Source organism: Pisolithus orientalis (assembly GCF_024613125.1).
Source record: "Pisolithus orientalis strain OTSU chromosome Unknown F5J12scaffold_13, whole genome shotgun sequence".
In the NCBI taxonomy this organism is placed as follows: Eukaryota; Fungi; Basidiomycota; class Agaricomycetes; order Boletales; family Pisolithaceae; genus Pisolithus; species Pisolithus orientalis.
Window position 1 is genome coordinate 683,853 of NW_026260794.1, and position 27,633 is coordinate 711,485.

The window sequence follows — 27,633 nt, forward strand, 5'->3', positions numbered from 1 at the left end:
CACCTCGAAGTGCTGCCGACACATTTCATTGAAGACTTCCAAATACACTCGTTACATTGTCCCCCTTGTCTATCTAAAGAAGTCAACTCGACACGTGAAGAATGAAGGAGAAAATGTACCATGTGTACCAGACCACCGCAAGCCCCGATGGGCGGCCCGGATCGACATTGATTATATCACCAGACCAACGGGTTCCCACGACGGAGGCATTTTTTGGAGTACTCGTTCAAGGCATGAGGATGTCGCATGTCCAGCTTAAAAAACTTCTCGCGCTTTCCCCAACCCCCTTTCCCACTTCACAGTCCGCGCTGACCGTGTCGGAGTCGGAGCGAAGGCGGTACAGAATGTCAGATTCGGATTCTTGTTCATAGTAGTGGCGTATCTTGTCTTTCTGACTTAAGATGACTATAGTAGGTTCCTTCATCTTGCAAGCACATACTTGCCTGTTACGATAGAGACGCCGTTCCTGTGTGGATTATGAAAGACAATTTAGCCTTTCCGATCAACCAAGATTCAAAACAAAGTACTTCCTGTACGAACCTGCGCCGCATACCCAAACCTAGGGTACTATGATGTGAGACCTCCAATCAACTATATAATTTGCTGTCCGACACAGGGCACTGTTGGCGAGGCGGGGTGATAGCTGACTCAATAAGATCAGCAGCGCTGTCAGTTGGCCTCGTCGCCTCGCTCATGTCGCGGGATCCAAGCACAGGAGGGCTCGAAAACCTATCATTGATGTGCTGATCGATCAAGTGGCTCAATTAACCACCAAGGGCCTCGGGAGCCTCCAAATGACGCGCATTAACGTTTGAGTCAGATTAAAACCGCGGTGTGGGTCCACTCGGGAATGGTTACCACCGGAGGCCTCCTAGCGGGTATGGACTGGAGCAAATGACTCGTTGAAAGCATGATTTGAGTCGTGCCAGCATGCTGGGAACTTAACACGACCAATACGTCCACGGACGGCCGAAACCCTGTGTGCTGTGAATGCCCGTGGACTTACAGGTGAACCAAAGAAAACCTCGCGTGAGGGGTGCTGAACCGGCGTCGAAAACGTTTATCACGCACTCCCTATCTCACTTCCTGAGCAAGAGAAGATGGATAAGCAGTGGTTCTGGAAGATTATGATTATCCTTCTGATTCCCTGAGGTGTGTGATATGGATCAGCAATAAATGGAGTTGCTGCGTAGAAATCAACGTGAATATGTGACAGTGGATTGCGAGAGAGGTTAGACATTCCCTTCTCTCGATTCTAAATCGGTATGGTACAAGGTAGAATGGAGGGCGGTTCGAGCTTGACAGGGCGCTAGGTCTGGACGCCCAATGGAGGGCCCAACAGGGCGCAAGAACACAGACGTCGAGTTCATTTCAATTGTTCCCAGAGCAACTGAATGGCCCGAGGCTCGCATTGGAGAGCCACTCCAAATGCTATGCAATCACCTACGACGATGAGTAACACTGGCCTTTGGACAAGACCTACCTAGGCCCCCAAGAACAACGTTTTGGTGGAAGGTTAGCGAAGCAGTGCGTGCCCTCATTAATCTCATTCATTTGATGCCCTTTCGGGTCAATTTGACTGTGCATTGTGTGTGGAACACCAGATCGTTCCAATCGATGGATCAAAATGGCATTGCAACAAGATTGTGGATGGACTGCCAGCACCGGAATGATGGCTAACAATAATGAAATAGGGGATACAAAACAAGGAAGTGGTGCGGGTGGGTGAAGGGAGGGGGGGAACCCTCTCTGGCACGTTCGTTAGTACGCAGTCCAGACCACTCGAGATAACACAATGTCCGAATAGCAAAATGCGTTGAATGGGCGACGATCGCGTTTTATGGCACACCACTACATCGAGGCGTGCACTGCAGACCAGACCACAGACCCACGGAGCTTAGAGTCCGTTGCCGAATCCTCCCCAAACGACGAGGATCCATGGCTAGTGCTGGGATGATAGTTACTAGCTCCCAAGATAAGTAACTCCTACATCGGAGGATAGTAGTGCTTATCGCGGAATGTTTGTCTTCGGAAGCAAATAAGCGCAGCAGCGTATATATCGGGAAAGTGTTGTCTTAAAACGGTGATGCCATGTCTTCTGTGCACGCCACGGAGTTCCACGTAGAATGTTCTGATTGTAAGAGAGCCGTCTTTGGCGCTGACAAGTGACACAACCCCTTTGTAAAATTGTATCTGTCATTCTACCCACGATCCCCGACCAATATCCTTTGGCTGGAGTAGCCAGTCTGGTTTTGGCGTATTGTTTTGTGTTTTCCGTATTCGTGTCAGTCTTTTACAGCGACTACAGCACAAATGCCAACGAGCAGGGTCCTTGGAAGGACGGAGGGGCTGTGCGTAGTAGGGTCGGGAGGCCGGCATAGTCAATAATTATGAGAGTGTGCGCCAATCAATATCAAGCCCCATCACTCACTGGTTACAGTGACTGCGATTGCGCTCTCCGTTCGGCTGTGCTGAATCATTCCGTTACGATCGTTTTGTAGGCGGCAACGGCGACTTGTGAAGAAAACGTCGTATGTACCGTAGAACGGATGCGGTCAAAAAATACATCAGACATACACAACGTTCTCATTGTAGACAGGCGGTGGATATTTGAATATTATCTGATCGTATCCAGAAGGCGTTGCAACGGCGACCGACGTCCGCAAGTATTCCTTTGTGCGGGGTTAAAGCGGCATGTCGAATACAAGGCATTCGGACTCACTTCGATATTCGCTCAAGTGCGGTCTCAAACACAAACCCAAAACAAAGTTAGTTGGAGAGCATTTTGTTTTCTTCATATTGTACATATGCCCAATGGTAGACTATTGCATGAGGTATATAGAAACAACAATGATTGTACGTTAATATGCGGATGGTCAATTCGAATGCAGATGAAGCAGAAGCGGATAAGAAAGCGCAACACAAAAGAAAACGCGCACAAAGAGAACAGGAGAAGAGGGCCATCACATACCACCGCTCGCGGTCGCCATCCCGGGAATGTACAGAGGAGGAGAGTAGAGGGTATAGATATGGAGATACCGTGTCCGTTAAATAGCGCACCCTGCGAGACCGGGGAGGGAACAACGTCGTATATAATATGTTTGCAGTCGTCATCGAGACGAATGGAAACAGATCTAATATTGACAAAATGAATGTGGAGAGCCGATTGTCGTTTACCAAACGGCGGGTGACGCGAACGCAAACATCTTTGTCTTCGAAGAATGAAGTCTGTACGTGCTCCATCGAGGAGTATCCCGGCGAAGACGATGCGGACACGATTTTGGCTGACAGGTCTTCGACCCCGACGGGCGTTGGTGGCGGTGCGGAGGAAGCAGGGGAGGTGGACGACGTAGAATAAGACGGAGAGGCCTCTGGGGTATCGGGAGGGGTGGAATACGAAGGCGGGGGGACGTACGCGGACCGCGGGGGGGATGGATGGCGGTGGGCGGCGTGAGGGGGCGGCGGGATGAAGTTTGAATGCTGAGGCGCGAAAGGGTTTGTTGATGGAGGGGGAGTCGACTTCTTCGTCGACGGTAAAACGTAAGTTGGAAATGGGCCCATCCCTACGAAATCTCTCCGTACCATAGTCTCAAACTCACACAGCGTAGAGGGATCCACATTTAACTCCCACTCCAAGTATTGACACATCTCCCTTTCCATCTGATTAATCTCTCGAAGCTGGAACATGCCCTGCGCCACGATACCCCACGATTTGTTCGAATAGGTGTCGTCGCAAATGACTTTGCTCGCGAGCATAAACGCTGAAATGAAAAGTCGGTGGCCAGAGGAGCCACGGGCGGTGGGGAATCGTGCCTTTAGTCTTTGAAGTAAGACGAGAGCGGCGAACGTCACGGATGGCTGGAGCTTGGTGCGGTGAAGGGCATAAGCAATGAACTTTTGCAATTTGACCTTCGAATTGGACGACGAGGGGGGTAATTCCGGGCAAGCGAACAAGTGAGTAATAAATCGAGTGCAGAGTAGAGAGGTGTCTGCGTGGCCATAGTACTCGTCCTGCCGAGGGACGGATGGTGGTTTCGTCGACGGCACCTACATACGGTCGGTCGAACGTTGGTTGGATGAAGAGAGATGAGGAGAGGGACTTACGCCTTGAGGGTACTGTATCCGCGGATGGGAGGCATTGTGCACCACACGATATGGCGACGGGTGCGCATGGAGGGATAGGCCCATGTACCGATGCCATTGGACAGAGAGGAAACGAAAGAGCAACTGTATGAGGAAAGGGACGGGGTCAGAACAACTGTAACGGGGACAGAGCGAGACTTGGGTCGTATATAAGAAGGGACACCAGATCCCTGAGAGATTCCAATAGGGCAAGGCGTGCACAATGCATATTCAATATGAAAATTTTCAATATTACATAATACTTGCGTGACCCCCCCAGGCCTGCACGAGGCCAGCCAGCCCCCGTTTGATTGTTGGGACCTGTCAGGGCAGACCCCGGGTCACTGCATGGCGTGAGGCGCCTTGTCCCTCCCCTTTTGGGAAGACAGAGAAAAGAGGGCAGATAATACTCACCGTGCGAATTAGCCGTGGGCAGGGTGTAAGGCGGCGTGGATATAGAGTAAGCTCGTAAGTCTGCCTTGAGGCCTTGAGGTTAAAGTGACGATCGAAAAAGTATGCACACGCCCGATGCAAGCGACGATGAGACGCGGGAAACTCCTTGGAGAGCCCTTCCAATCCCTCCAAGCTGTATCTTTTATATAATTCCCAAGCACAGCGTTAGAAGTCATATCGCAGGACCCATGATTCAGCCGGGTCTACCTTGGAATTTTGTTCCGGAAGATCTTTGAGGGCAAACGCCCTCGTTTGTAATCACACTTCACGTCACCCCAGCTGTGCTCTGTGTCCCTCGCACCAACTTCGGATACTCGGCTCGGCTCACTTCTTTTTTATCGCGCAGCAGCTTTCTGTACTCCAGAGCTTGGCAATTGTCTCTGCTTTGATATTCGGTGAACTGCTCCCCGTTATGCAAGTCCTGCATTCTCTGTATCGCTTTCGATTTCTAGAGGCTCATAGCCACACCTACTCATCTCCTGTTTGTCCTGGTGCAGCGCCTCCTTCCGTCGGAGTCGTCCTTCCGATCAAACCCTGGAGACCCGACCCGCGACTCGGCGAGGAACGATCCAGAGTATAGCGACATAATCCAACGTTCCCGTCGACTATCGATCATTTTGCATGTCGTCCTAAACACGTACTTCCATATACCAACCAAATATGAGCATTTTCTTGACGTACATAACGTATTCCCGCGGATGCTTTCGTACGGGTCTTTTTGTGGATGCGGTAGCGAGCCTCGAGGTGCTAGCCCTTGGAGATAAACTCATTCCGACTCTTGTCGAGCATTGCAAACGGTGCAACTTACTTGTGATACTCAGTCAGTTAGATTAGCCGTGCTGTGTCGAGTCAGTCCATTTTTTTTGCAGTTGCGTTTCATCTCTGCGCCCTTGCACGGCCAGAGTGAACGAAATGAACTCGTTCTGTCAAACCCAAACTATCATTAATACCATGCTCCCCGTTCCTCTCCGATGCTTTGTAAAGGCTTGGAGTAACCGAGCGTTAAGACGGGGGCGATCCGTACGTTACTGCAAGCGTGTAATAGTCGGTGCAAGTTACAGGGACAACACTCCGGGTGTTTCATCCGTTCTCGTTCCCCTCAATTTCCCCTATTTTGCTTGCTGAACATACCATCCGTCCCCATCGGAGAAGGGAAGGGGGGTCGCTCGTTTCTTGCCTTCTGGAGGGTACTTGGATATGTTGTAACTCCTCTACCCTTAAAGGAAATAAGAATAAGCCCTTGAAATGTATCAGACGAAGCGTGTGGACTCGACGCGGCGAAAAACGGTTTGAGGAAGCTGACGGACTACTTGCGCTCAGGTCGTCCCGTTCCCGGTCCGCGAAATGACTGGTTTGATCATCGAGGCAGACTAAACACGGATAGGAAAGGAAACGTCAACGTTTCAACCTTGGAGCTGAGGAGTTCAGTATCCACTTATATTCTCATGAGCGAGTCAGCAGTCAGTGGGACGACTCCGCGTGAGAGACGTTCCTTGCGATTCACATCCGAATGAATTCATCTCCACGATGGCCCCTTCGCTAGTCAGTAATGGAGTATCCCAGTCTGTAAGTGATTCACTAATGACATCTTCGAAGACGACTGCGTACACACACAGCTTTATCTCCAACGCTCCTAGGATCATCATCATGATCGTCAAGACAGGCGCCCGAGTGTCTGGATGATGGAGATTCTGCTGGTACGTTCCAGAACATCCCATGAAGCTTTCGTAATCCAGACACCACTAACCGAATCACTTATGAAGTCTCACTTAATGTGCTGTGCTTGGAGATCGTGCAGGATTGAAAATATTACGAACTTCGTTCATCTCCCATCACCGACACTAAAAATTGTGTTCGATCAGAGATCCACGGAATACATGCTCTTTGCCATGCACGCAGGGTTGGGTAGAGTGATTGGGTATGAGGGCACCATAAAATGCACAAACGAACCCAATCGTCAACGTCCGAGTATGCATGTTCGCGATCCAAGCTCGGAACTCCAAGGGTCATGCGCCTCATACACAGACGGTGACTTCTCCTGGGAATCGAGCTCTGCCACCAGCGATCGAGTGTGTGGCTCTGATGCATCGCAGTCCATGCTTGCATCACATCGATCTCGTCCAGCAGTCCATAAGAATACTGACGAACAACCCGAAGAATATTCCTTAGGTTTCTCGTCCGTTCTTGAGACTTTCAGTCGTGCAAGCGAACTACCCAGTTATCCAGTGATGCGATATGATGCTCTTGGAGCCTCATGCAAAGTGTGCTGGAGCCTCGAGACGTAAGAGTAACGTGATTAAAGTAACCGCACGGTCCGCAGCTCCTTAACCGAGGTACCGGTTCCGCCACCAGTAATTTTCCAAACTTGGGCAAACTTCCCCGGAGTAGCACCCGGTGGGGAAGCGCCTCAAAGTTGTTCACTGGTTCTTGCATTGCTTTGAGACTACGAAGTATCCCATTATATTATCCAGCCCTTCCTCTATGATCTAGAAGGGTCCAAAACGGGCCGTGCAGTTGACTAGATCATTGAGTACGTAGACATGCATGAAGCAGTTTGATACGGCTGCGCCTCTGATGTCCACCGTGAGCATAAGAAGTGCGGTTGTATTATTACAAACTGCGGCGGCGCCGGTCCATTTCCGGAAATGCAGAGACACAGGTCACTGCAGTCGAAAGTACCGAGTGGATGTAATATCGCAGCTGCCGGTGCGCGGCAAGCAGGAATGAGTCCGGACGGGCAGAGGGCTATGTATGAAGGATTCATCTTCATGCTTGCCGATCTGCGCAGGTATCGGCTGTGGTTCCCAGAATCAAATCGGATGGGATGTGGGGAACCACATACCTGATACATGGATTAGCTCGGGTAATGGTCACATGGCGTCGTGGGTTTGTCGTGGGACGGTGTGCGATCCCCGGGATCCGACTTTAGACGTAGGACATCGTAGTAATGTCACTCGTCCAGATGGTGATTGGCATGCTCCCGCGATGCTGTATAACATCTGTCCAAGTGTCACATGGCCTGACGGGTCGTACGACCACCTTTCAAAGGGACCTGACACCCAAATAAAAAAGAAACAATTGTTTTCAGTTAAGTCACTTGTTCTTGTGTCTGCTCGGCATGAGCTCCGACACGTACTGTCACTTTGCAAGCTACGATAGAACCTCGGAGGTAACTCACCGCACAAATGAGACATATTCTCGACGGCGTTCGGCGTCCTAGCTTTGGCAACCCACGGTAACCGTGGAAAGCTAGGGGCACTACCATAAGTACAACTTACAAATTTCTCCGTTGACGATACCAAGTAACACTGAATTTCTTTCTTTCTGTGGCCCTTCTGATCGAAGTCGACAAGAAAAGAACGGAGCGTCTCGGCCAAGGCGGAAATGTCTTGGTTGAAACCAAGGTGTTGGCAAGTCGGCGTTCCGCGGTGTGTGAAGGACCCTAAACAAGTACTACTAGCAGCATCAAACGTTCAACCACACAGACCGGCCAGGCTGTACTCCATGACGTCGTTCTCACCTCTGAATCCTTGACAATGAGCAACGTTGTTCATAGCCTCATACTTACCCACGCTGCGCACCCTGGGGTATCCGCCAACATAATACCACCCGAGGATTTTGAAGTTGCCGCAGTTACCACTAGACGGGGAACATTGACCGACCGAGCAAGTAATACAAAGGTGCTGCGGTACTATACTCTGTCCTTGTTCGCCTCCTAATTCCCGCAGATTGCCGCTCACCACAAACAGGTACTCCGTATTGCCTTTCCATTATAATCTATTATTGTAAATTCTCCGGGGAGGAGGGAGGGGGGGGTGGTATGCGACCATTCATTTCCGTGAAATGGAGGACTAAGTTATATCCATTGCTTTGCCTGCCATGTTTCGGGGTACTTCGAATATAGTGTTATTGCTGGAAGCTCAGACAGGTGCTGTGGACATGTCTGCCCAGGGAACACACACAGACGAGCGGCGAGCGATACCGGGATCAACGGATGGATTTCACGTGGACGTAAGGCTTACAGAAGCAATATGCCAAAAACAGTCGACAAGATATGAACTATATACTAACCAGGAGCTCAGTGACACTTGTTTGATCTGGAAGTTCCTCTAGCTGCAGGTGTCTGAGAAGTCCATGCTAGAGATATTTCGGCCGACCTCGTTACGAGCGCCGCCGAGGTTCAGGAGCTCAGGAGTGCAAAGGATTCGGGACGAACACGTGAATCCAGGAGGGGATTAAGGGAACATGAAAACCCTCTTCCTCGCTCTCATTCTTCCCTCATTTGTACTGGACTGGTGGGCGACTCTGGAGTCAGAATGATATGTGGACACGCCGCAATGGACTCATTTAATGCAGGCTAAATGTGACGTACTCTGTCAATCTGTTGGCACAGATACTTATCAGGCCCGTCAAAGAGACTTCCATGTCAACAAGGTTCTTAGATCCTTGATGAACACGTGTTGTTCCTCATATTAGTCTTTTCCGCCGACATATCATGTCCCGGTACATGCTATCCTCGAAGGAGATAGCTGTGTGCATGCATGCGTCTCAACGGATTGCGAATGTGAGCTGTAGCGTGAGTTGCGTATCTTTTCAGAGACTCTTTTGGCTGATTCAAGACGTGTCCGCCCTCGCTGGCAGCAATCGCAAATGCCAATGCAGCGGCGTTGACAGAGGAAGATTTGAGCTGTCAGGTTCACATCTCGCACCGGTGAGCCGTGATGTGATGGTTCATATCCACCTTCCTGTATGGTCACATGTAGGAGGTCCTCCATGATGCCTATTGTCCATGAGAGGCATGAGCCGGGATTCCTTGACTTCGAGGGAATTTACCTCCTATCGGAGATAGTTCCCTTGATCTCCCACGTTTCATAACGGCCCACTCAACAGCCGGTGTAGTAACACATGGAAGTCTGGCTTGCGCTTGCTGAAGGTAACCAAGGAATCCTGGAGAGTTGGAGGTGGCCGCGAGTCGATACTTCTAGCTGACTTCACACGAATCTCGAGGTCTCACGATAGAATATTTAGACTAGGACGAGGAAGTGGAAGTGGAAGTGGAAGTGGAATTTCTGTGTGTACCATGATGTATTCGACCACGCGTCCGACGGCATGGAGAAGTGCGCTGAACTAGTATGTTGGTTCGCCCTCCGTCACCCAGAATATCTTAGCCGAATATTACTAGAAGCCTGAGGGGGAGGGGGGGGGTCACGAACGGTCACGAGTTCGCTTAACCGTGCCACATATAATTTACCTGCTTACCCCAGACACGTTCCAGGGCATAAGGGGATTTGCGGCCCCGCGACGCGACAACGTGCCCGCCACTGCTACCCACAGCGGCTAATATGTAGTAGACAGATTGTTTCAACCTTCTGGTACATAATCGAGCCTGCGGCAGCAGGCGTTGTTTGGGGGGGTCGATACCGCCGTTTGCGCCAACTTTGATCCGCGACGGAACAGTATCGAGCGAGGATTGCAAGGCCTCCATTCGATCAGGAAGCTTCACTCATAGTTAAGTTCAGCAGATACCAGAAGGGATTTTGGGCCTCGAGGGCCCCAGGCTGCTCTTGCAGGGTCTACTCTCCTAATCAGTAATCAGGATTGATCCATGCAAGATATGGATGTGTGCACGCGGTCGCCGTTGCCTCTGAGTGTATTATGATTAATTGTGCCCAGTCCGCGTGATTGCAATGATGTTCACCGCATTGGATGGTGTGCAGTTGAGTCGATGTGTCCTGGGAGGGAGATAATCGACTGTAGTGTGGTACACCGGGGATCTCATCTCTGCTATGGAAGGTGTTGGACCCTCGTCCCAGTTCGGCGATCGGTGGGCCCCATGTTGATCACGGCCAGATGCCTTCGGGTTACAAGTAACTATTGGACGGTTTGTTGTGGGGGCGCATACGTATAATACAACCTACAGCGGACCAGAGGGCCACTGAGGAACACAGCACCAACTGCCAAGGCGTAACCGAGGTTTCCAAACAACATGTCCGTGATCTTCGTGTTTCCCGTTCGACACAGTACCCAGCATGAAGGTGAAACCACTTGCACTCGACCAAGTGAGATCGTGTTCACTGCGTCCTGCGAGGAGGTCAACACTCCCATCCCTGGTCGCCTTTCGAGCACCCTTGCTGACCGGCACACCCTTAACCTCGGCATCTCGCTTGCCAATTCCAAGCACGGCTAGACGTCGCCTCCACTCCACGAATCCCTGCAGTCCAGATCACCGTGATGCGCGTGTGCACAACGCCGCACAGCAGTCGATTTCCAAGAGCGACAACAACACCAGCTACTCGTCTGCTGGTGATGGGGAGCTTTCGTCTCGAAAACCGTACGCTGGCAGAGGCAGTGTATTTCCATTATCGAACAGCTCCTTGTTCGATGCCGCGTTGACTTCCATCGTGGGCCTAGGAATAGGTAAGTTGCCTTTCCTTGGTTAGCTTACTGAAGGCAATGCGCGTTTTGCTCTGCCCCTTCTGTTGCCCGATACGATCTTGGGAGAGAGTGTTTTCGAAGTGGTTGTCACTCTGTGGCACCAGGCCGTTCTGCGCCCTTCTGTGGTGCAAGAATTTCTGGATTCGCCGAAGGGGTGGAGGCATCCGGAACTCACGACCCTTCGTCCAACCCTCGAAAGGTTTCCAAGACACTGCTTGGGCTGGGACTGGTTTCTGGGTTTATCTCAACGCCAAAAGATCATACTGCAGTGTGCTATCGTTCGTTTCCGGGCGTGACTCTGCAGTCCACGTTTGATGTCTACCAAGCTTCCTTTGGTTGCTTCACTTCTATCACTCCCTTGTCATTATCACTGTCACTAGCACTCCACACGCAACTCATACGTTCATTTCAGTGTTTCTTGGGGGTGTCGCATACATAGCGTGGTACAAGAAGAACGTGCTAGACAAGGTCAGGGTACCCCTGTTGGTGTCAACTCGGGACGGATCATTGACTCCTGCAATTAATGTGCTGGTCGTACCGCTAGATCGAGAAGGCCTTCGATGGAGGCTATGATCCAGTTCTGGCCCTGGCCGACTTTGAGAAGGAAACATCTTCAAAGAGTCCCACCGATGAAAACCAATTGATGGAGCACCTCAGGCGGAAGGAACAAGACTGTGTCGATGATATTATCAAGGGTAATACGAGGGGTCATTACTACTTCCTCATAGGACCCAAGGTGTGCCTGTTTCATTTATTTAGGGACGGGCGTAGATGTGACTTTGTTGCTACATTCTTCAAGGGAGGAGGAAAGTCGACCTTGATTTTGGATGCGATGCGCTCCATACAAGCGGAAGGGGTGTCGATTCTGGATGTTCACCCAGACCTCGAAGTTTTCCGTCTGCGCTTGGGCAAAGCACTTAACTACGAGTTTCACGAAGACTCCCAGACACTCTTATTCCAGAGACGTGATCCCAGGGAAGGTGCGTGATTTTCATACACATACCATGAGTATTGCAAGGGCTGTGCTCATATCATATATTGTGGCAGCTGGCCCGGCGTTAGATATTGAACGAGGTAACACATGATGATGCGTGCCACGTTCTTTGAATGACAAGGTTATAATAAACCGCAGCGTTGAATAAGCTCGAGAAAGTTGCACTCCGAAAGGCGAGGAAAACTGGCCGACCCATCGTGCTTGTCTTTAACAATGTCCAACATTTTAATAACGACGAGGATGGCAGAAATATGCTATTACAGCTCCAGCAGAAGGCAGAAGCATGGGCAGCAAGTGGTATGTACCACATTACCAGAGTCATATGCTCATATGGACCTGAGATGACCCCTTTTGCCACAGGTATTGTCACAACCGTTTTCAGTTCGTAAGGCGCAGTGTTCTTCCGTGACCCTGGCAACATTGAAAGCTCAATATCCGCTGTATTCAGGGATGACTTTTGGCCATGCTTACTGATGCGTGAGTTCTATTGCGAATAATTCATGACAGTGCTCCAACGCTCGCTCCAGACAAGGCTGCCAACAGGATGCGTGTGCGCTTTTTAATATCCTATCTCCACAGTCTCTGTCGTCTGACTCATTTCCAAGGTCCTGACGATTGGTGACCTTTCATTTGAAGCAGCCCGTCATGCGCTTGGTCACATGCGCCTCTCCCAGAAAAAGCCCCAGGCAGACCAGACCACCATTGACCAGGTCGTAACTCTTGTTGGGGGACGTCTATCTTACTTGAGTCACATAGCTCGGACAGAGCGTATGCTCAAGACTGTTCAGGACATCGTGGATTGGGAAAGGGAATGGCTCCTCAGTCAAATTGGTCTGATCCCTGATTGTGATGACGACGTCATGGACGAGGTGTGTTGTTTTCCCCCCTCTTGACGGCCTCATGCATGGGTGGGGGGTTAAACACGTGGATCTATGCAGCAAAAATGGAGCTCCTGTTCGTGGTTGTTACTCAAGGAGTTCGTGAGATTGTACAAAGAGCGCCAGAAGGAACGCCAGGCTGCTGGACTGCCTTGGGATCCCACGGAGCTGCCGTCTATACCTTATGTCAGTTCACCCCCAAGGATTTCGATGTGGGTTCTATTGATTGACAATGGCGACGCGTAGGGACGTTGTCGCCAGATCATGACAAGAACAGACTTTATCGAAGGTGAGCTGGCTCCCTCTGTAGATTCTATGTCTTATATTATTGGGCAGAACTTGATAGGTCAAATATTATCTCGATCGGTGTAAGCGAAAGGACTTCATATCCCACCGTGACCTTACTTGACATTCAACAAACAGGTTAAGCTGGACGTGCGCCCTGATTCGATGCTCATCCTACATGCTGCTCGCGAAGTGGTAGAAGCGGAAGGGTTCGATGATCTCTTACAAAACGTTCGCGATCGAATAGACGAAATTGAAAGTCTACATAGGACAAGGGAGCTAACGGTACGTAGAGAAGGTAAAAACCTTCGCTGACAGCATGCTGAGGCCTCCGTGAAGTTCAAGGACTTGAGTCCCGGTGATAAGATCAGACTACAAGTGGAGAAGAGTCCACGTAGATTGTGGTAGCTCATTCGCTTATTGCTCCTAGATACAGTCATTGGCACGCATCCTTCACTCTAATACATATGTGAGGGCTGCGCAAATGGGCCCCACAAAACAGTGGGCACCCGATTAAAACTGTCCATTTCATCCGCCCTCAGTGTGACAACCCTGTGATGGAGACACGGTAGTAGCAAATATGTAAGTAAGGCGGCACACAAATATTTTATAGAGCAATACAACAAAACCAGCTCGAGCCAACAACCTCGTCTCTCGAAAGTGGCAGAGGTATACGGCGTGAAGAGCGAGCAACTTGGACACCAGGTTCTTGTCCGTACAAGTAAGAGGAAAATTTCTACTGCGAGGGTAGTTGGAGGATTGAGTTGGGGAACCAAATTAACGGGAAACCCAACGTATGTCTGCTACGGCAGTCGCACAGTCGCATATCAAGGGCGAGAGACCGAATCTGAAATTAGACGGCGATCGGGACCGATTTCGTCTCGCCCTTGCCCCCAGCTGCAGCCTCGGCCTCAGCGACGGCCTTCTTCTGCACCTCAATGTCTTTGATTTGCTTTTCCAACTTATCCTTTACATTGCCCGTGCCCTTATTGAACGTCATACTGCGGTGAGGGCTTGGCACGCCTATGCTCCCTGTGGGAGGAGCTGTTACGTTGACCATAGGCGAATGCGCGCCAAGGCCGCGATGGAAAGTGGAAGGGAGTACCCGTCCCTCTGGGTGCTGGAACGGACACGTTGCTCGTGTGCACGCGGCGCCGAAACGACATGGTTGAGTATATTGGGATCGTGGATGGCTATAAAGACAACCAGGACGTGTGCAGGCAGAGCCGAAGCGACACGGGATGGTAGATGGGTGTGGGTGTGGGTGCAATGGACTAGGGTGGGCGTGGACCAAAGGTGTCGAGACCGGTTTTTGGGCTTCTGGTGCAGCTGAGAATATGTTAGGAAAAATTATCAGCATGTAGTTCACAAAATATGCACCTGGATTGTTAGTAGCGGGGCTAACGTGCGATTTGATACAGTCCTTGTCCTTGCACTCTTTTCCCTTTTCACATGGTTCTGTACTGAGCACCACTCCACTTTCAGCAGTGGCAACTGGCGACGGATGCGAAAATCGACACTGAGAATTGGTGCATTTGGTGCCGAATTTGCAAAGCGTCGGGGAAAGGGGCCTGTCTGGGAGAGCATACGGTATTCGTTGTGGCGTGGCTGGAATTGCAGGAATAGGGGATGTGGACTGTGCCGGCACTGGCACAGGTGCTGCGATAGGTGCAGGAAGGGAGGTTTCAACAGTAAGAGGGACAGTCTCCTGTTGCGCTTCAGCAGGAGCCGGTGACGGCCGAAGATGGCCACCTCGTCCACCACCTCTTCCTCTTCCTCCCCTTGTAGCACCACCGCGACCACGAACGCCTCCAGTATTCTGTCCGAATGAATGTCCATTCATCCCTCCCGCATACATGGCCATATCACCTTGTTGCATCGGAAAGCCTCCATTCATGGCCATCATCTGCCCTGTTCCCGGATTCAACATTCCCATTGACGTTGCCATCTGTGCCATGAGTGCCATCTGGTTCATCATCATGTCCTGCAGCATTAAGGGATTTGGGCTCATGGCCATTTCCATGCCATTTTGGAACGGCATCATCATGCTTGGATCTGGAGTGCTGCCATTCGTAACAGCGTCAATACGGGCTTGGATTTCGTCGTTACGTGCGAAGGTTGCATTCCCATTCCTACCGCCCACTCTATCCAGCAAACTACGACCGGTCGAGTTGCTCTGCATCGCACGGGGGCCTGTGGGGAGGTCTGTTCTGCGGGCCTTTGAAGGTCCTTGACCTGTTGGTGACGGAGAACGCGCCGACGCAGTACGTTTTTGGGATGAAGGGGAGGCAGAAGAAATGGCTGATGCAATAGCTTGTTGATACGGTGGAGCGCCTGGACGAGGAGCATTTGGTGGTCGCCGAGAGGGGTCGACTGGAGCATGCGGTGGGTCACGGGTCGGCTTAGCTTCTGCGGCGGGCGCAGCAGGTGGAATCGGTATTGACGACGGCCCTTCGGACTCGGGAACCCCTTTTGCGGCCTCGATGAACAACCAGTCAGTAAAACTAGGGTCTGCAAATCATGGTCAGAACGCGGTAAAGGACAGATATCACCATGCTACGAACCATAATCCGATCCAATTACTGCAGAAGAAGTGAGCGATTCGAAAAAAATACAATTCAATAGACAAACTTACGGTCTTCTAGCTCCGAAGTGATTTGGGCTGTTGGCGAGAAGATAAGTAGGGAAAACTTGTAGCAAGCAAGAAAAAACCTACCGGGTGTCTTGTTATTTATGATCATGATAGTAATGTATTCCGCCATGACGGGATCTAGACATGTGGTGAGGTACGCAAACTAGCAAGGAGACACGGGAAGGGACGTACCGGCGTCGGGACTGTAACCTCTCTTGGTGAGTTCATTTTGGATTGAGTTCTGAGTGTTTCGTTAGTATAACTTTAATGTCAAATAATAGTTTATTGTACGAACTTGTAATGAAACTGCTCGTTCTGTACCAATGATGAGGCCGAAAGGCATTCTGGACGATGTGGTCGACGACGAAGGAGACGGATGACTTGGTTGAAGAGCGAAAGGTTTTCATGACTAAGCGTTATGTACGTATACGGGCAAATATTTATTTATTTATTTATTCCTCTCGCCAAATTTCAAACCCTTTTCTTTGTCATCGTCGGAACGTGGGCTCTCATTGGCTCTCACTAACGATTTGGAGGACTAATAGCCTTCCCTCTTGGCCATGAAGTATTCGTATTAACGTGCGAGGTGCGGGCGCTATGGTATAATGGTGAAACACGCCCTGATAGGTCGAACCTTGTAGGACATTGCGACATGAAGGTGCTACGCTACTGACGCTCATGACGACTGCAAGCATCAACCAAATGACAGTTGCAGCGCTAACTGGCCACACTGGCCTCGGTGGCACTTGCAGGGGGGCGCGGCGGCGGCACTTCTGTCGGAGCGGTTCGTTCCGTTCCTTTGTACCATTGTCGCCCCAGCGTCCGCCCGTGGACCCAGCTCTTGCATTCTTCTCCCAGCCGTCAGCGTTGGTGGCCCAGCACTAAAGGTGACGAAGAAAAATCAGCAAATGAGATTGCCAGAGGTGCGGGCCGTGCGGCGCCTACATTTCATCTCCGCCTTCTGGTCTAAGGTATTTGGCCGGTACCATGGCCTCCCCATACAGCCACTTACGGGGCCATGTCTCTTCAATTTTGTTCCAGTACGTGAAATATGCCTCTATGCGCTCTCGCCTGCCTCGCTCGCAGCGCACGAGATCCCGAATGTCTTGCGTTTGTTTACGTAATTTTGCAGCTGTTTCCCGAAGTCTGGTTATCTCAACCATCATGATCTGATCGTTGTTCGATATATGTTGCATGATCTCCACGGCGCGCTCGACTTGGTCAACACCAGAAGGTAGGGGTGTACACGCCCGAGATGATCGCGGGGTCGCGTAGGATGGCTGGGTGATGTTCGTCATCTCAGAATCGGTGTCGCTGAATAAATCAGAGTCTAACACCGGTTCTTTCGGGGACACCGCTTCTACGATAGCTATTGATGGTTGAGAGGGTTAGCTGACTACTCTAGATCCTAGTTGGTGGGCGTACTGGGATGGGCAGTTTGCCGTTGCCGGAGGCTGGCACTGGCTTCGTTGCGCTGTGGGGCCGCTGAAGTGTTCGATGTCACTGGAAGGGATCCTTGGCATGATGGAGTAACCATTCCTGGATCCCTAGTCTGTTGTGATGGCCGGTGTGCGGTTTCGACAATGAGGGGAGCGAATTGCGATTCTGGTGTCGCTGGAAGTTGCTCTTGTGCAATCTTGGTATGTCTAGCTTTCTTCTTTGGAGGACCTTGATCGTGATCATCGTCTGCAGGCCTGTGACCCAGTCGGTTAGAGTACAGTAATTCCGGGAGAAAGCGTGGTATACCTTGCATTTTTCTTCGGGTATTCAAGTTTCAGCAAATTTTGGATGATCTGCTCGCTCTTTACGTTGGCTTTCATACCGCGTTCCTAATGCGAACCATGAGTACCTCGGAGTACCTCCTCAAGCTGGCAATGCTCACCTTTGCTAGCTTCTGGAGTTCCGCGCGGGGCAACTTACGGAGGGATGTCTCACTCAATCGCCTGTTGGCCCGTTGCGCGCCCATGTCGGATGTTTCACCTGTTGGTGTGGTCATAGAAACGAGTTTTGCCATTTGTCGCGTTTGAATCACGATGTAGGGCCAATTTGTATGGTTGATCTGGGGTTATGGATGAGAGTGGGGAACAAGATGGGACAGCGAGAATGTTGGCATTTTTATCCTCGTAGTTTTTGGCATTTGATATACCACCATCCACACGTCGGAGCAGTTAGAACAATAGCGGACCCACAGGTCAAAGTGGATGACATCTTATCGGACTCGGTATGCAGTGACAGTCAAAGCAACTCGGCAAATTCCTCTGGACTACCCCCGATCGATCTACCATTGATTTCATGTCTGCAGACATTTGCTGGACAGGTTCGACGTGGTCCTTTACTACGCTGCGCTTAGACCAACACCATATTGTACATCGTTGCAGTAGTAACCCCTATAACGAACAAGTGTATCCAAAAAAAAAAAAAGCTGGTGATGACAAGAGTGGGATTTGAACCCACGCCCTCTTACGAGGATGAGAAGACCTGAAGAATCAGGCAAGCTTGCGCTTGAGTCACACGCCATAGACCGCTCGGCCATCTTGCCAGCACAACTATACACCTGCTAAGGCGCAGATGAGCGTACGAGGAATCAGTGGATCAATCACTTTTAACTGGTAACTCGATCTGAGGCGCGGAGGGATACTGGGATCGAACTGGTATGGAGATGCGACCTTGAACGAGGGGTAGCGTGAGTGGACCGAGACCATGGCGTAGTAATCGGGAACAATAAGGATGTGACCCCTGAAAGACCCACTTTCCACCGACTTCCTTTGTTCTTCGGGCTTTGACAGCACAGCAACCACGTCGGTGACTGACACCGTTGGGCCATCGCGTTAGTCCTTTAAGGGATCGGAGAAAAGATGCATGTATCGTTTCCCTTACCCCATCGTTGTATACTACCTACCAAAACCACATCATGGACGGTGCCAAGCTGCGTAAACTTAGTCGGGCGGAGATACAGTCCATTGCCAAGGTGAGCAAACCGCATTTTTGGGCGTGGATCGGATGAACATTTCGAAATCAGAGAGAACATGTTCGCGCTGTCGGAAAGACGGAGGATATTATCTGCAGACTTCTCAGTAGATACCCTAAAGGGGTGCCAAAACCGGGGTGCGTTCCATCTCCGTCGCGCAGGTGACGAGTATTAATGTGGCAGGGCAGGAACACAAACAATACCCCAGGTCCACCAGCAGGGAACGGGAAGTTATCGCAGAAGAGGCCAAAGCGGAAGCTCAAGGTGACGCAGGAGCATCAATAACCGGCGTCAAGAAAGAACAACTCTAGCAGCAGAGGCCGCTGTTCATAGCCAAAACACTGAAGGGAAGGAACAAGATTCGGGTACGATCGCTGAGGAGCCGATACCTGCCACGGGACCATCGAGAAGCGAGCCACGCAATTCTCAAAATCAACCTCAACACGATGATACCAAAAGCGACGTATCTTATCTTCGTGTCGAAAAGGTGCCGGATGAATACATGGTAGTTGATGCTCTACGCGCATTCACTACCCTCGTAAACTGATGCCCCTGGAATGAAGCAATCCGTGCAAGAAACCAAAGAGCTCCTCGACCGCACCGCCAACCTGATAGAAAATATGATGCCAGAGATCCGGGAGACGAGCCTAGTGAGAGAGAAGCTTGAAGGCCGACTGTTGGCAAAGATGAAGAAGAAACCTGAACTTTGGGATGGGACCGCGAGTATGGAGAAGAAGGACAGGAAGTTGAGGATGGAATGGCTGAGATCTGAGAGGAAAGCTGAGAGCATTAGGAAATGGGAGGAGGAAAATAAAGAGTTTGCACGGAACGGGCACAGTCCGGAGCCCTACGAGAATTACTGCGTGAGTTTCTGTTTGCCAGCTGGATCGTGGACGGCTCATAACTGCTCGACAGATCTGAGTCAGAAGGGGAAGCAATAGAAAGCTTACAGACTACTCCTGGAGGCAGTCGCAGTGGGAGTCCCAAGCGGTCGAGGGAGGCATCTGACAGCGAAAGTTCAGACAGCAGTCGGTCGAAAAGACGGCGTTCATGACATCATCATAACTACTGCTACCGTGCTCACGTGACCCCGCCTAATAAAAATTTACAAATGTGTAGACACCCGACTTGTCGACTGAAGAAAATTTCAGGTTTTCGTGCTTGACTTGCCAGAGCTTTCGTGAGCTCGTACATGATTTTCACGGGGAATACTCGCGACGAGTGAGTCGTCTTCCTTCACTCCTACTCTGTCTCAACGCGGTTGGGCAGTTACCTCAGTGACCTCGTATTTTCCTTGATCGATCTGTAGAGGGACCCACCCTCCACCATGCTTCCAAGCTCAGTTGTCCGGCTACCTGTCTCGTCTAAATGCCTTTCTTTTCTAAATAAGCTGCCTTCGACTCGTCATCAGTGCCTCCGTTACTTCCGTACCACACCTCACCGTCGAGTCGCCTTCCTTCCCACAAATTGTTTGCGCGCTATTGCTAAGCCTGCGGTGGGCTCATATGCACCCAAAGAAGACGAACATGTCCTTAGTTCCCCCTCTGAACTCGCCCGTAGAATCTCTGCCAAGGTCCTTCCAAAGCTACCTCGCCCTGACGTCAAGAGAGTCGTCATGGTCGGTAGTGGCGGTCTCAGTATCGGCCAAGCCGGCGAATTCGACTACTCTGGGTCGCAAGCCCTCAAAGCTCTCAGCGAAGAGGGCATCGAAGCTATCCTAATCAATCCCAACATTGCAACTTGGCAAACATCTCATCAGCTCGCGTCTGAAGTTTACTTCCTCCCAATCACCGCGGATTATGTCGCTTACGTCCTCGAAAAGGAACGCCCGGATGGCATCCTCCTAACCTTTGGTGGGCAGAGCGCCTTGAATGTTGGCATTGCCCTCGACAAGATGGGCGTCCTAGATCGTCTCGGTGTCAAGGTGCTTGGTACACCCATCAAGACACTCGAGGTCTCTGAGGATCGCGACCTCTTCGTCCAAGCGTTGAAAGGTGCGCCTCAGACGATTGGGTAGTGTGCATTATCTCACCTTCTTGCAGAGATCGATATCCCCGTTGCTCAATCTACGGCAGTTTCCAGTGTCAATGCCGCTCTTGAGGCGGCAGAAAGGATTGGCTACCCTGTCATCCTGCGGTCTGCATTCACTCTGGGCGGTCTTGGTTCAGGTTTTGCCAACAACCCAGAAGAATTGCGTGATCTATCTGCCAAGAGTTTGTCTCTTTCCCCTCAGGTCCTCATCGAACGCAGCATGAAAGGCTGGAAGGAATTGGAATATGAGGTGGTTCGGGATGGTGCTGATAACACCATCATTTGTTGTAACATGGAAAACTTTGATCCCCTCGGCACTCACACCGGCGATTCCATCGTCGTAGCCCCTTCTCAAACTCTGCCAGACGATGAATACCACATGTTGCGGAGTGCTGCCCTCAAGGTCATTAGACACCTCGGTGTCGTCGGTGAATGTAATATCCAATATGCGCTCAACCCATACTCCAAGGAGTATTGCGTCATCGAAGTCAATGCTAGGTAATTTATTTAATTTATTGGGCGTTCTGCGTCTCATTTGTGGTTAGGTTGAGTCGTTCGAGTGCTCTTGCATCGAAAGCTACCGGATATCCTCTTGCTTACACAGCCGCGAAGATCGCCCTTGGCTATACCCTCCCCGAGCTGCCCAATGCGGTGACCAAGACAACGACTGCCTGCTTTGAACCTTCTCTTGACTACATTGTCACCAAGATACCGAAGTGGGACTTGGCCAAGTTCTCCTCACATGTCAACCGCGAAGTTGGCTCTGCCATGAAGAGTGTTGGCGAGGTGATGGCTATCGGACGTACATTCGAGGAGAGCTTGCAAAAGGCCGTCCGTCAAGTCGACCCGCATTGGAAGGGCTTTGAGCCGTACTATCAGCCCGAGGATCTTGACACGGCTTTGTCGAAGCCAACCGATATGAGGTTATTTGCAATTGCGCATGCCATGTACAACAAGAACTACTCGGTCGATAAGGTCCATGAGTTGACAAAAATCGACAGGGTACGTCTTTCAGGTCTTTTTCGCTACATTTGACCAACGTATTTTGTCCCGCAGTGGTACTTGTATAAGATCGACAACATAGTTCAGACCCACCGTCAAATCAAGTCTCAGGGTTCTCTTGAGAAGGTCGACCACGAACTTATGAAAAAAGCGAAGTGTATGGGTTTCTCAGATGTGCAGATTGCGGACATCCTATCTACTACGGAAGACGCAGTTAGGACACACCGGAAATCTCTTGGTATCACTCCCTTCGTTAAGCGAATCGACACCCTTGCGGCCGAATACCCCGCTCATACAAACTATCTCTATACCACATACAATGCGTCTGAGCATGACGTGGACTTTGACGAGCATGGTACCATGGTACTTGGTAGTGGTGTATACCGCATCGGATCTTCAGTTGAATTCGATTGGTGTGCTGTCACCTGCGCCAGGAAACTTCGCAACATGGGCAAGCGCACGATCATGATCAACTATAATCCGGAGACGGTCTCTACAGACTTTGACGAAGCCGATAGATTGTACTTCGAGGAACTTGGCTATGAACGTGTTATGGACATCTACGAACTTGAGCAAGCTCAAGGTGTGATTGTTAGTGTCGGAGGTGAGCAGCTTTGGTGCAATTCGGCCTCGATGTTGAATAACTGATGACGGCCGTGCAGGACAATTACCACAGAACATTGCCCTTCGGCTGAAGGACAACGGAGTCAACGTCCTCGGTACTGATCCTGCGAAGATTGATGCTGCGGAGGATCGTCACAAGTTTTCTTCGGTGCTTGATAGCATCGGCGTTGATCAGCCCGAGTGGACAGAGGTTACCTCCGTCGATGCTGCTAAGCGTTTTGCCGAGAAAGTTCGGTATGTGACGAGTCCTCGAAGAAATTGATACAAGCATTGACTATCATGCCCATAGTTACCCAGTCCTCATCCGTCCTTCCTACGTCCTGTCTGGCGCCGCCATGAATGTCGTGTATGAAGAGTCTACTCTGGAGTATAACCTTTCTGCTGCCGCATCTGTTTCCCCACTCCACCCTGTTGTCATTACGAAGTTCATCGATAACGCCCTGGAGATCGACGTGGATGCAGTCGCATACCAAGGCAACCTTCTGGTCCACGCCGTTTCTGAACATGTTGAGAACGCAGGTGTCCATTCTGGCGATGCTACCCTCGTACTTCCGCCCTTCTCCCTTACAGCCACCGATATGGAACGCCTTAAAAGTATCGCACAGAAGGTTGCGAAGGCCTTCGAGATCTCTGGACCTTTCAACATGCAGATCATCAAAAAGCCTGCTTCCAGTCGACATGAAGAGGACGAACTCAAGGTCATAGAGTGTAACTTGCGTGCATCTCGGTCTTTCCCCTTCGTCTCAAAGGTTCTTGGACACAACTTTATCGAGACTGCCACTTGTGCGATCGTGGGCAAGGATGTACCTGAGTTCGTCAATCTCATGGCACAGAAGAGGAACTACACTTCTATCAAGGTTGCTCAATTTTCCTGGACCCGCCTCGGAGGAGCTGACCCATTCCTCGGCGTCGGTGAGTGTTTATGTAAAATGACTCCCCAACCACTGATGTTGACACTTGCCTTCTCAGAAATGGCCAGCACTGGCGAGGTTGCAAGCTTCGGAACTGACGTGCATGAAGCGTATTGGGCGTCTTTGCTTTCCACGACCGGCTTCAAAGTTCCTCAGGCTAACTCTGGTGTCCTTATTGGTGGCGATACGACAAAGCCAGAGATGGCATTTGTGGCGAAAACCCTCGTTAACCTCGGCTTCAAGCTTTACTGCTCTTCCCACCAGGTGGAGAGCTATTTGAACAGCCTTCCATACGTGTCTGCCAAACGGATATTCTTCCCTACTAAGGACAAACGGCTCCTGCGGGAAGTTTTCGACGAATATGATATCCAATGCGTAATCAACCTTGCTAAAACTCGGGGGAAAGGTTTCACGGACGAAGATTATGTCGCCAGGAGGAATGCTGTTGACTTTGGGTTACCACTTCTGAACAACGCCCGGTGCGCAAAATTGTGGGTTGAGGCACTCCAAAAGAAGATACCACAGGGTGGATTAAGGAAGTATGACGAGGGAAGGATACCCTCTGAAGTGCGCTCTTGGAGAGAGTTTGTTGGTAGGAGGCCATGAAACTGTGTGTGTTGTCGCACAGAACGCCGAAGTAGTACCAAAGTACCCTTTCAGTGTATGCATCTAACATGATCGCCAGAACTTGAAATTTCACAATAGTAATGCTACTTGGTTCTTTTTACAAGTTTGAAGCGATCGATATAACTTATGGTAACATATCTTCCGGTCCACAAAGTTCTTCGGGAACGAGCTCCTCTGGGTATTTATCCACGCGCTCAGTGTTCAGCGCTTCGCTTAGGCCCCTATCCACAGCAAACTTGGCCTCAGTGGTGGCATCCGCTCTGCCCCGGAGGATATCCACAACTATTCGGCCAACATTGGGGAGGAACTATAGATCCGTATCAGCCTGCCAAGTTTCCCATAAGAATGGATGAGAAGCTGGGGTTGTCCCGTGCCGCATACTATCGTAAAATTGGGGAAAAAAATGAAACTTACCTTGAACCCATGTCCACTCCCCGATGTTGCCAGAAACAAACCGGGGTCGCCGGGGAACTGACCGATAACCCAGTCACTATCCGGCGAGTCGGTGTACCTGTAAGGGGATGACGACTTAACATGTCACGCGAGCCCGAAGTTAGGGAGAAAAGGAGGGGGAAAGAAATTCGACAAGCAAGCAAATGGCGACTAAAAACGGGAAAATGGGAGGGGTGCGCTCAACGGCACCGGTCCCCAGTAACACGAACTTCGACACGTAGCGGAAACAAAGGAATTCTCATATCAATCTCATTCAACCGTCGGTTCGGTTCACGCCCCGCCTTGCCCCAAGGTTCGACACGCCACATGTTCCACCTGGCCGCAGCGTACGAAATATAAAACTGTATTTGTGTCGGACCGCAATTGGCCGCGTCGATTTGCGTCAGCGGTGACAAAAACAGGGGACGCTGGAAAACAAGACACGACCATAGGGGAGTCGGAAGGATCTTAACAAAGCCACCGATCGAGACCCTTTTGTTACACGGTAATTCTAATTGATCGGCGATGGTTGAAGCACCTGGTGAGTGTCTTCTATTACGAGGATTGTAAGTATTGATTAACGTACGCGTACGATGGACTTTGCCAACCTGGGCCCGCATTCTTCATGTACCATGACCAAACCCTGCCGCCGAGGTAAGTTTAGCTACATAGCGAGTTCGGTACTGAGAACACCAAGGTCGAATCACGGGATGAGAGACGGTGATTAAAGGGGAGATATGACATACGTTACCTTACGTCTTAATGCATCTAAGGCAGAGACGCGATGGATTACGAATATCACACTTGCCACCGTGCCAGGAAGACTACAGGGCAAGCCAGGAATTTCGCTGAGCAGCTTTGCGGAACTGGGGGCAGAAGGAACATGGAGCATGGAACAAGCGGGGTGAGGCGTTCTTACTCGTACAGTTTCTGGCAGAGCTGAGACACTGCTCTGCGCACAACGGAGGAGGCAAACGAAAACAATAAAGATATGGGGAGTCGTGAGAAGCACCCACCAACACATCCTCGTTCCCGCCCAGGGTTTCTCCGCTAGATCCGGGTAGACCACCCTCAAGCAATCCCCTAATAACCCGTAGCACGGATCGAGGGACACGTAACCCGTCTGAGCCCTCTGGGTGGCTGAGAACTGTCCGGGGGGTTGAGATCTTACGAGGCACCAGAGTTGCGTTGGCAAAGGAAAATCTAAACGCGGATGGTGTCACCATATGGGTGTGTCCGGCAGCATGCAAACCAGTCTTGATAACATTATCCTTGTTGGGCTGGTTCAGAATAACTTTGTCAGATAGTGATTAATCGGCATCATGGGTAAGAAATCGAGGGGAACGCATCAGTAACGTGCCATCATGAAATATCTCACGTGCAAACAAAAGACAATCGCAAAGCCCAATCACGGTGGAAAAAGTGGATGGCGCAACAGGAAAAGGTAGGTAAGACAACGTTCCAATGGAAAACGCGTCCAAAACTAAACGGGGGAACTCTTTGCGGGTGTGCTCCGGTAACCTGCACGGACCATACCGTTCGATCACCAAAGCATATGTCTGTGAGACTGAAGCACAGATAAGATAAAGGCGTGCATGTTGATCCAAGTACGCCCCAAAAGGACACATGCAAGCCAAGGGGAAACATTAGCCACGCCAACGGATAGTCAGAATGTTACAAATGTTGTGATGATGATTGGAACAAATCTAATCAAGCTTCCTATGTCCAATCAATGTTGCAACTGTCCTGGGAATGGAAATAGCAAGGCGTTGAAACACATGAGAGAAAAAGACAGTACACCGGGCGGATCTACTCCATACCCTGGTTTTGAGCCACTGTGCTTGTTGTGGCTCAACGTGGTGGAATGCAACGCCAACGCCCATGTGATCTCTCGCATGTGGAGACCACCTCCAGGACCATGTGGAGAATGACACCACCAAAATGACGTGCGAAGTCAAGGTCACAAGAATTGCTTACTGGGAGGACATAGAATCCAGTCCTGAAGTCCATAACAACGGGACTCTTTCTATACCGTTCCGATTCTTCTGGAGTTAGTTGTAGAAATGCCAGACTTTGCCTGATATGTGTTAAGGGGATGAGATAGCGCGAGCCAGAAGATTCAATCCCCACCCAGAAGCCAGACACCGCTGATCGAGTTCTAGTCCTGGGAAAGAGGATGCGGTCCATGATCCCGCCGCAAGAATGACTTGATCTGCACAATACATAGAGCCATCGACACACATGGCCCCACACGTGTAGCCAGACCCGTCTGCATTGCTGTTGAGCAATGTCAGGACCTCTTTCCCACTCTCGACCTTCGCTCCACGAGCGATGACGATCCCAAGAAGGATCTTGACGGAACGAGTTGCCTCTACCCAACCACCGTCGAGGTTGATGTATCCAGTATAATTCGAGAAGTCTCCTAAGAGGCGATGCTGGAGAGGACGCTCGTGTTCTGGTATCCGGTGTAAGGAGTCAGGGAAGGCCGATCGAATCTTCTCTGCGTTCGGAAGTAAAGTAACGCGGGCGCCTTCTGCGAAGTCGTTCTCGTACGATTTGTCCGTCAACGCACGTCCGATGAGAAGGACGCTAGACCTGCAGTGATTTCAGAGAGGTGTTCAAAAGCTTATGACTATGCGAGGACAGAAAAGGCGGTACTTACTCATGATAACATCCCTCCCACATTGGCTCTTTCCACCTGGCAATAGCGTCCCTCGCAAGTCGGGTATAGAAGCTATCTGCGTAGATCGATCGGACGACTGGAACGAAAAGGACACGAAGCAGATCCAAGGGTCTGTTGTTAGCAATATCCTTTTCAACAAACTCGCAGCCCTCCATTAAACATTCACGCATACGGTGCCAGTAGCATGGAACGAACAAGAAACATGCGCTGTACACACCTTTGTTGATATCCGTACTAGCCGCATCCAATGCGGGTAACTCATCAGCCTTGTCGAGGATAGTTATATCTTTGAAACCGTCCTCCTGGAGATGGTATGCAGTAGATAGACCAAACACGCCTGCACCGACGATGAGGATCCTTGACGTCGCAGGGTCAAGTGGTGGCAACACCGGAGGAGGGATGGTTGACTGGAAGGACATGTCTGCGATCAGTTTAGCACCTGAGCTTGTAAACTACACTGTCGTGTTATCGATGGAGAACGCTGCCCTTCGGCGCAGGCTGGAGGCGCCGTAGATAGAGATGATTAGTCTTATCATTGACATGATGACGAAAGCCT

General features: G+C 50.7%; 7 protein-coding genes and 1 non-coding gene across 8 annotated transcripts; 3 read left to right on the top strand and 5 right to left on the bottom strand.

The window, feature by feature from the left end:
- Positions 1 to 3,173: 3,173 nt before the first annotated feature.
- F5J12DRAFT_905565 (uncharacterized protein) lies at positions 3,174 to 4,188 on the bottom strand (the record flags this gene model as incomplete). The annotated part of the gene is made up of 3 exons (XM_051748674.1): positions 3,174 to 3,212; positions 3,235 to 4,047; positions 4,105 to 4,188. The coding sequence occupies 3 exons, from the start codon at positions 4,186 to 4,188 to the stop codon at positions 3,174 to 3,176; spliced, it is 936 nt and encodes a 311-aa protein (XP_051600300.1).
- Positions 4,189 to 10,348: 6,160 nt separating this feature from the next.
- Positions 10,349 to 13,660, top strand: F5J12DRAFT_830233 (uncharacterized protein). Its single transcript, XM_051745694.1, has 15 exons — positions 10,349 to 10,992; positions 11,423 to 11,478; positions 11,555 to 11,746; positions 11,810 to 11,990; positions 12,058 to 12,084; positions 12,143 to 12,301; positions 12,365 to 12,389; positions 12,453 to 12,481; positions 12,532 to 12,554; positions 12,610 to 12,873; positions 12,943 to 13,068; positions 13,129 to 13,171; positions 13,219 to 13,250; positions 13,306 to 13,452; positions 13,507 to 13,660. Exons 1-15 carry the CDS (start codon positions 10,605 to 10,607, stop codon positions 13,573 to 13,575), a joined length of 1,761 nt encoding a protein of 586 aa, XP_051600301.1. The 5' UTR covers positions 10,349 to 10,604; the 3' UTR covers positions 13,576 to 13,660.
- Positions 13,661 to 16,198, bottom strand: F5J12DRAFT_830250 (uncharacterized protein). The gene is given in 8 exon segments (XM_051745695.1): positions 13,661 to 14,496; positions 14,548 to 15,678; positions 15,732 to 15,749; positions 15,792 to 15,793; positions 15,805 to 15,829; positions 15,884 to 15,937; positions 15,992 to 16,040; positions 16,095 to 16,198. 8 exon segments carry the CDS (start codon positions 16,140 to 16,142, stop codon positions 14,021 to 14,023), a joined length of 1,803 nt encoding a protein of 600 aa, XP_051600302.1. The 5' UTR covers positions 16,143 to 16,198; the 3' UTR covers positions 13,661 to 14,020.
- A 102-nt stretch (positions 16,199 to 16,300) lies between these two features.
- Positions 16,301 to 17,703, bottom strand: F5J12DRAFT_830254 (uncharacterized protein). The gene is made up of 4 exons (XM_051745696.1): positions 17,682 to 17,703; positions 17,225 to 17,628; positions 16,442 to 17,168; positions 16,301 to 16,386 (listed from the first exon to the last, which is right to left on the bottom strand). Exons 2-3 carry the CDS (start codon positions 17,550 to 17,552, stop codon positions 16,741 to 16,743), a joined length of 756 nt encoding a protein of 251 aa, XP_051600303.1. The 5' UTR covers positions 17,553 to 17,628; positions 17,682 to 17,703; the 3' UTR covers positions 16,301 to 16,386; positions 16,442 to 16,740.
- A 525-nt stretch (positions 17,704 to 18,228) lies between these two features.
- On the bottom strand, positions 18,229 to 18,338 carry F5J12DRAFT_t113. Its single transcript has one exon. It is a non-coding gene; the product is annotated as a tRNA-Leu (tRNA).
- An 861-nt stretch (positions 18,339 to 19,199) lies between these two features.
- F5J12DRAFT_830264 (uncharacterized protein) lies at positions 19,200 to 19,854 on the top strand. Its single transcript, XM_051745697.1, has 3 exons — positions 19,200 to 19,305; positions 19,331 to 19,630; positions 19,713 to 19,854. Exons 1-3 carry the CDS (start codon positions 19,270 to 19,272, stop codon positions 19,773 to 19,775), a joined length of 399 nt encoding a protein of 132 aa, XP_051600304.1. The 5' UTR covers positions 19,200 to 19,269; the 3' UTR covers positions 19,776 to 19,854.
- A 53-nt stretch (positions 19,855 to 19,907) lies between these two features.
- On the top strand, positions 19,908 to 24,365 carry F5J12DRAFT_88746 (uncharacterized protein). Its single transcript, XM_051747193.1, has 7 exons — positions 19,908 to 20,761; positions 20,810 to 21,296; positions 21,344 to 21,800; positions 21,855 to 22,404; positions 22,463 to 22,658; positions 22,714 to 23,336; positions 23,394 to 24,365. The coding sequence occupies exons 1-7, from the start codon at positions 20,095 to 20,097 to the stop codon at positions 23,939 to 23,941; spliced, it is 3,528 nt and encodes a 1,175-aa protein (XP_051600305.1). The 5' UTR covers positions 19,908 to 20,094; the 3' UTR covers positions 23,942 to 24,365.
- F5J12DRAFT_905572 (FAD dependent oxidoreductase) lies at positions 24,087 to 27,496 on the bottom strand (the record flags this gene model as incomplete). Its single annotated transcript, XM_051748676.1, has 8 exons — positions 24,087 to 24,269; positions 24,377 to 24,473; positions 25,411 to 25,477; positions 25,509 to 25,674; positions 26,372 to 26,471; positions 26,525 to 26,989; positions 27,057 to 27,153; positions 27,295 to 27,496. The coding sequence occupies 8 exons, from the start codon at positions 27,494 to 27,496 to the stop codon at positions 24,087 to 24,089; spliced, it is 1,377 nt and encodes a 458-aa protein (XP_051600306.1).
- Between the last annotated feature and the right edge of the window lie 137 nt (positions 27,497 to 27,633).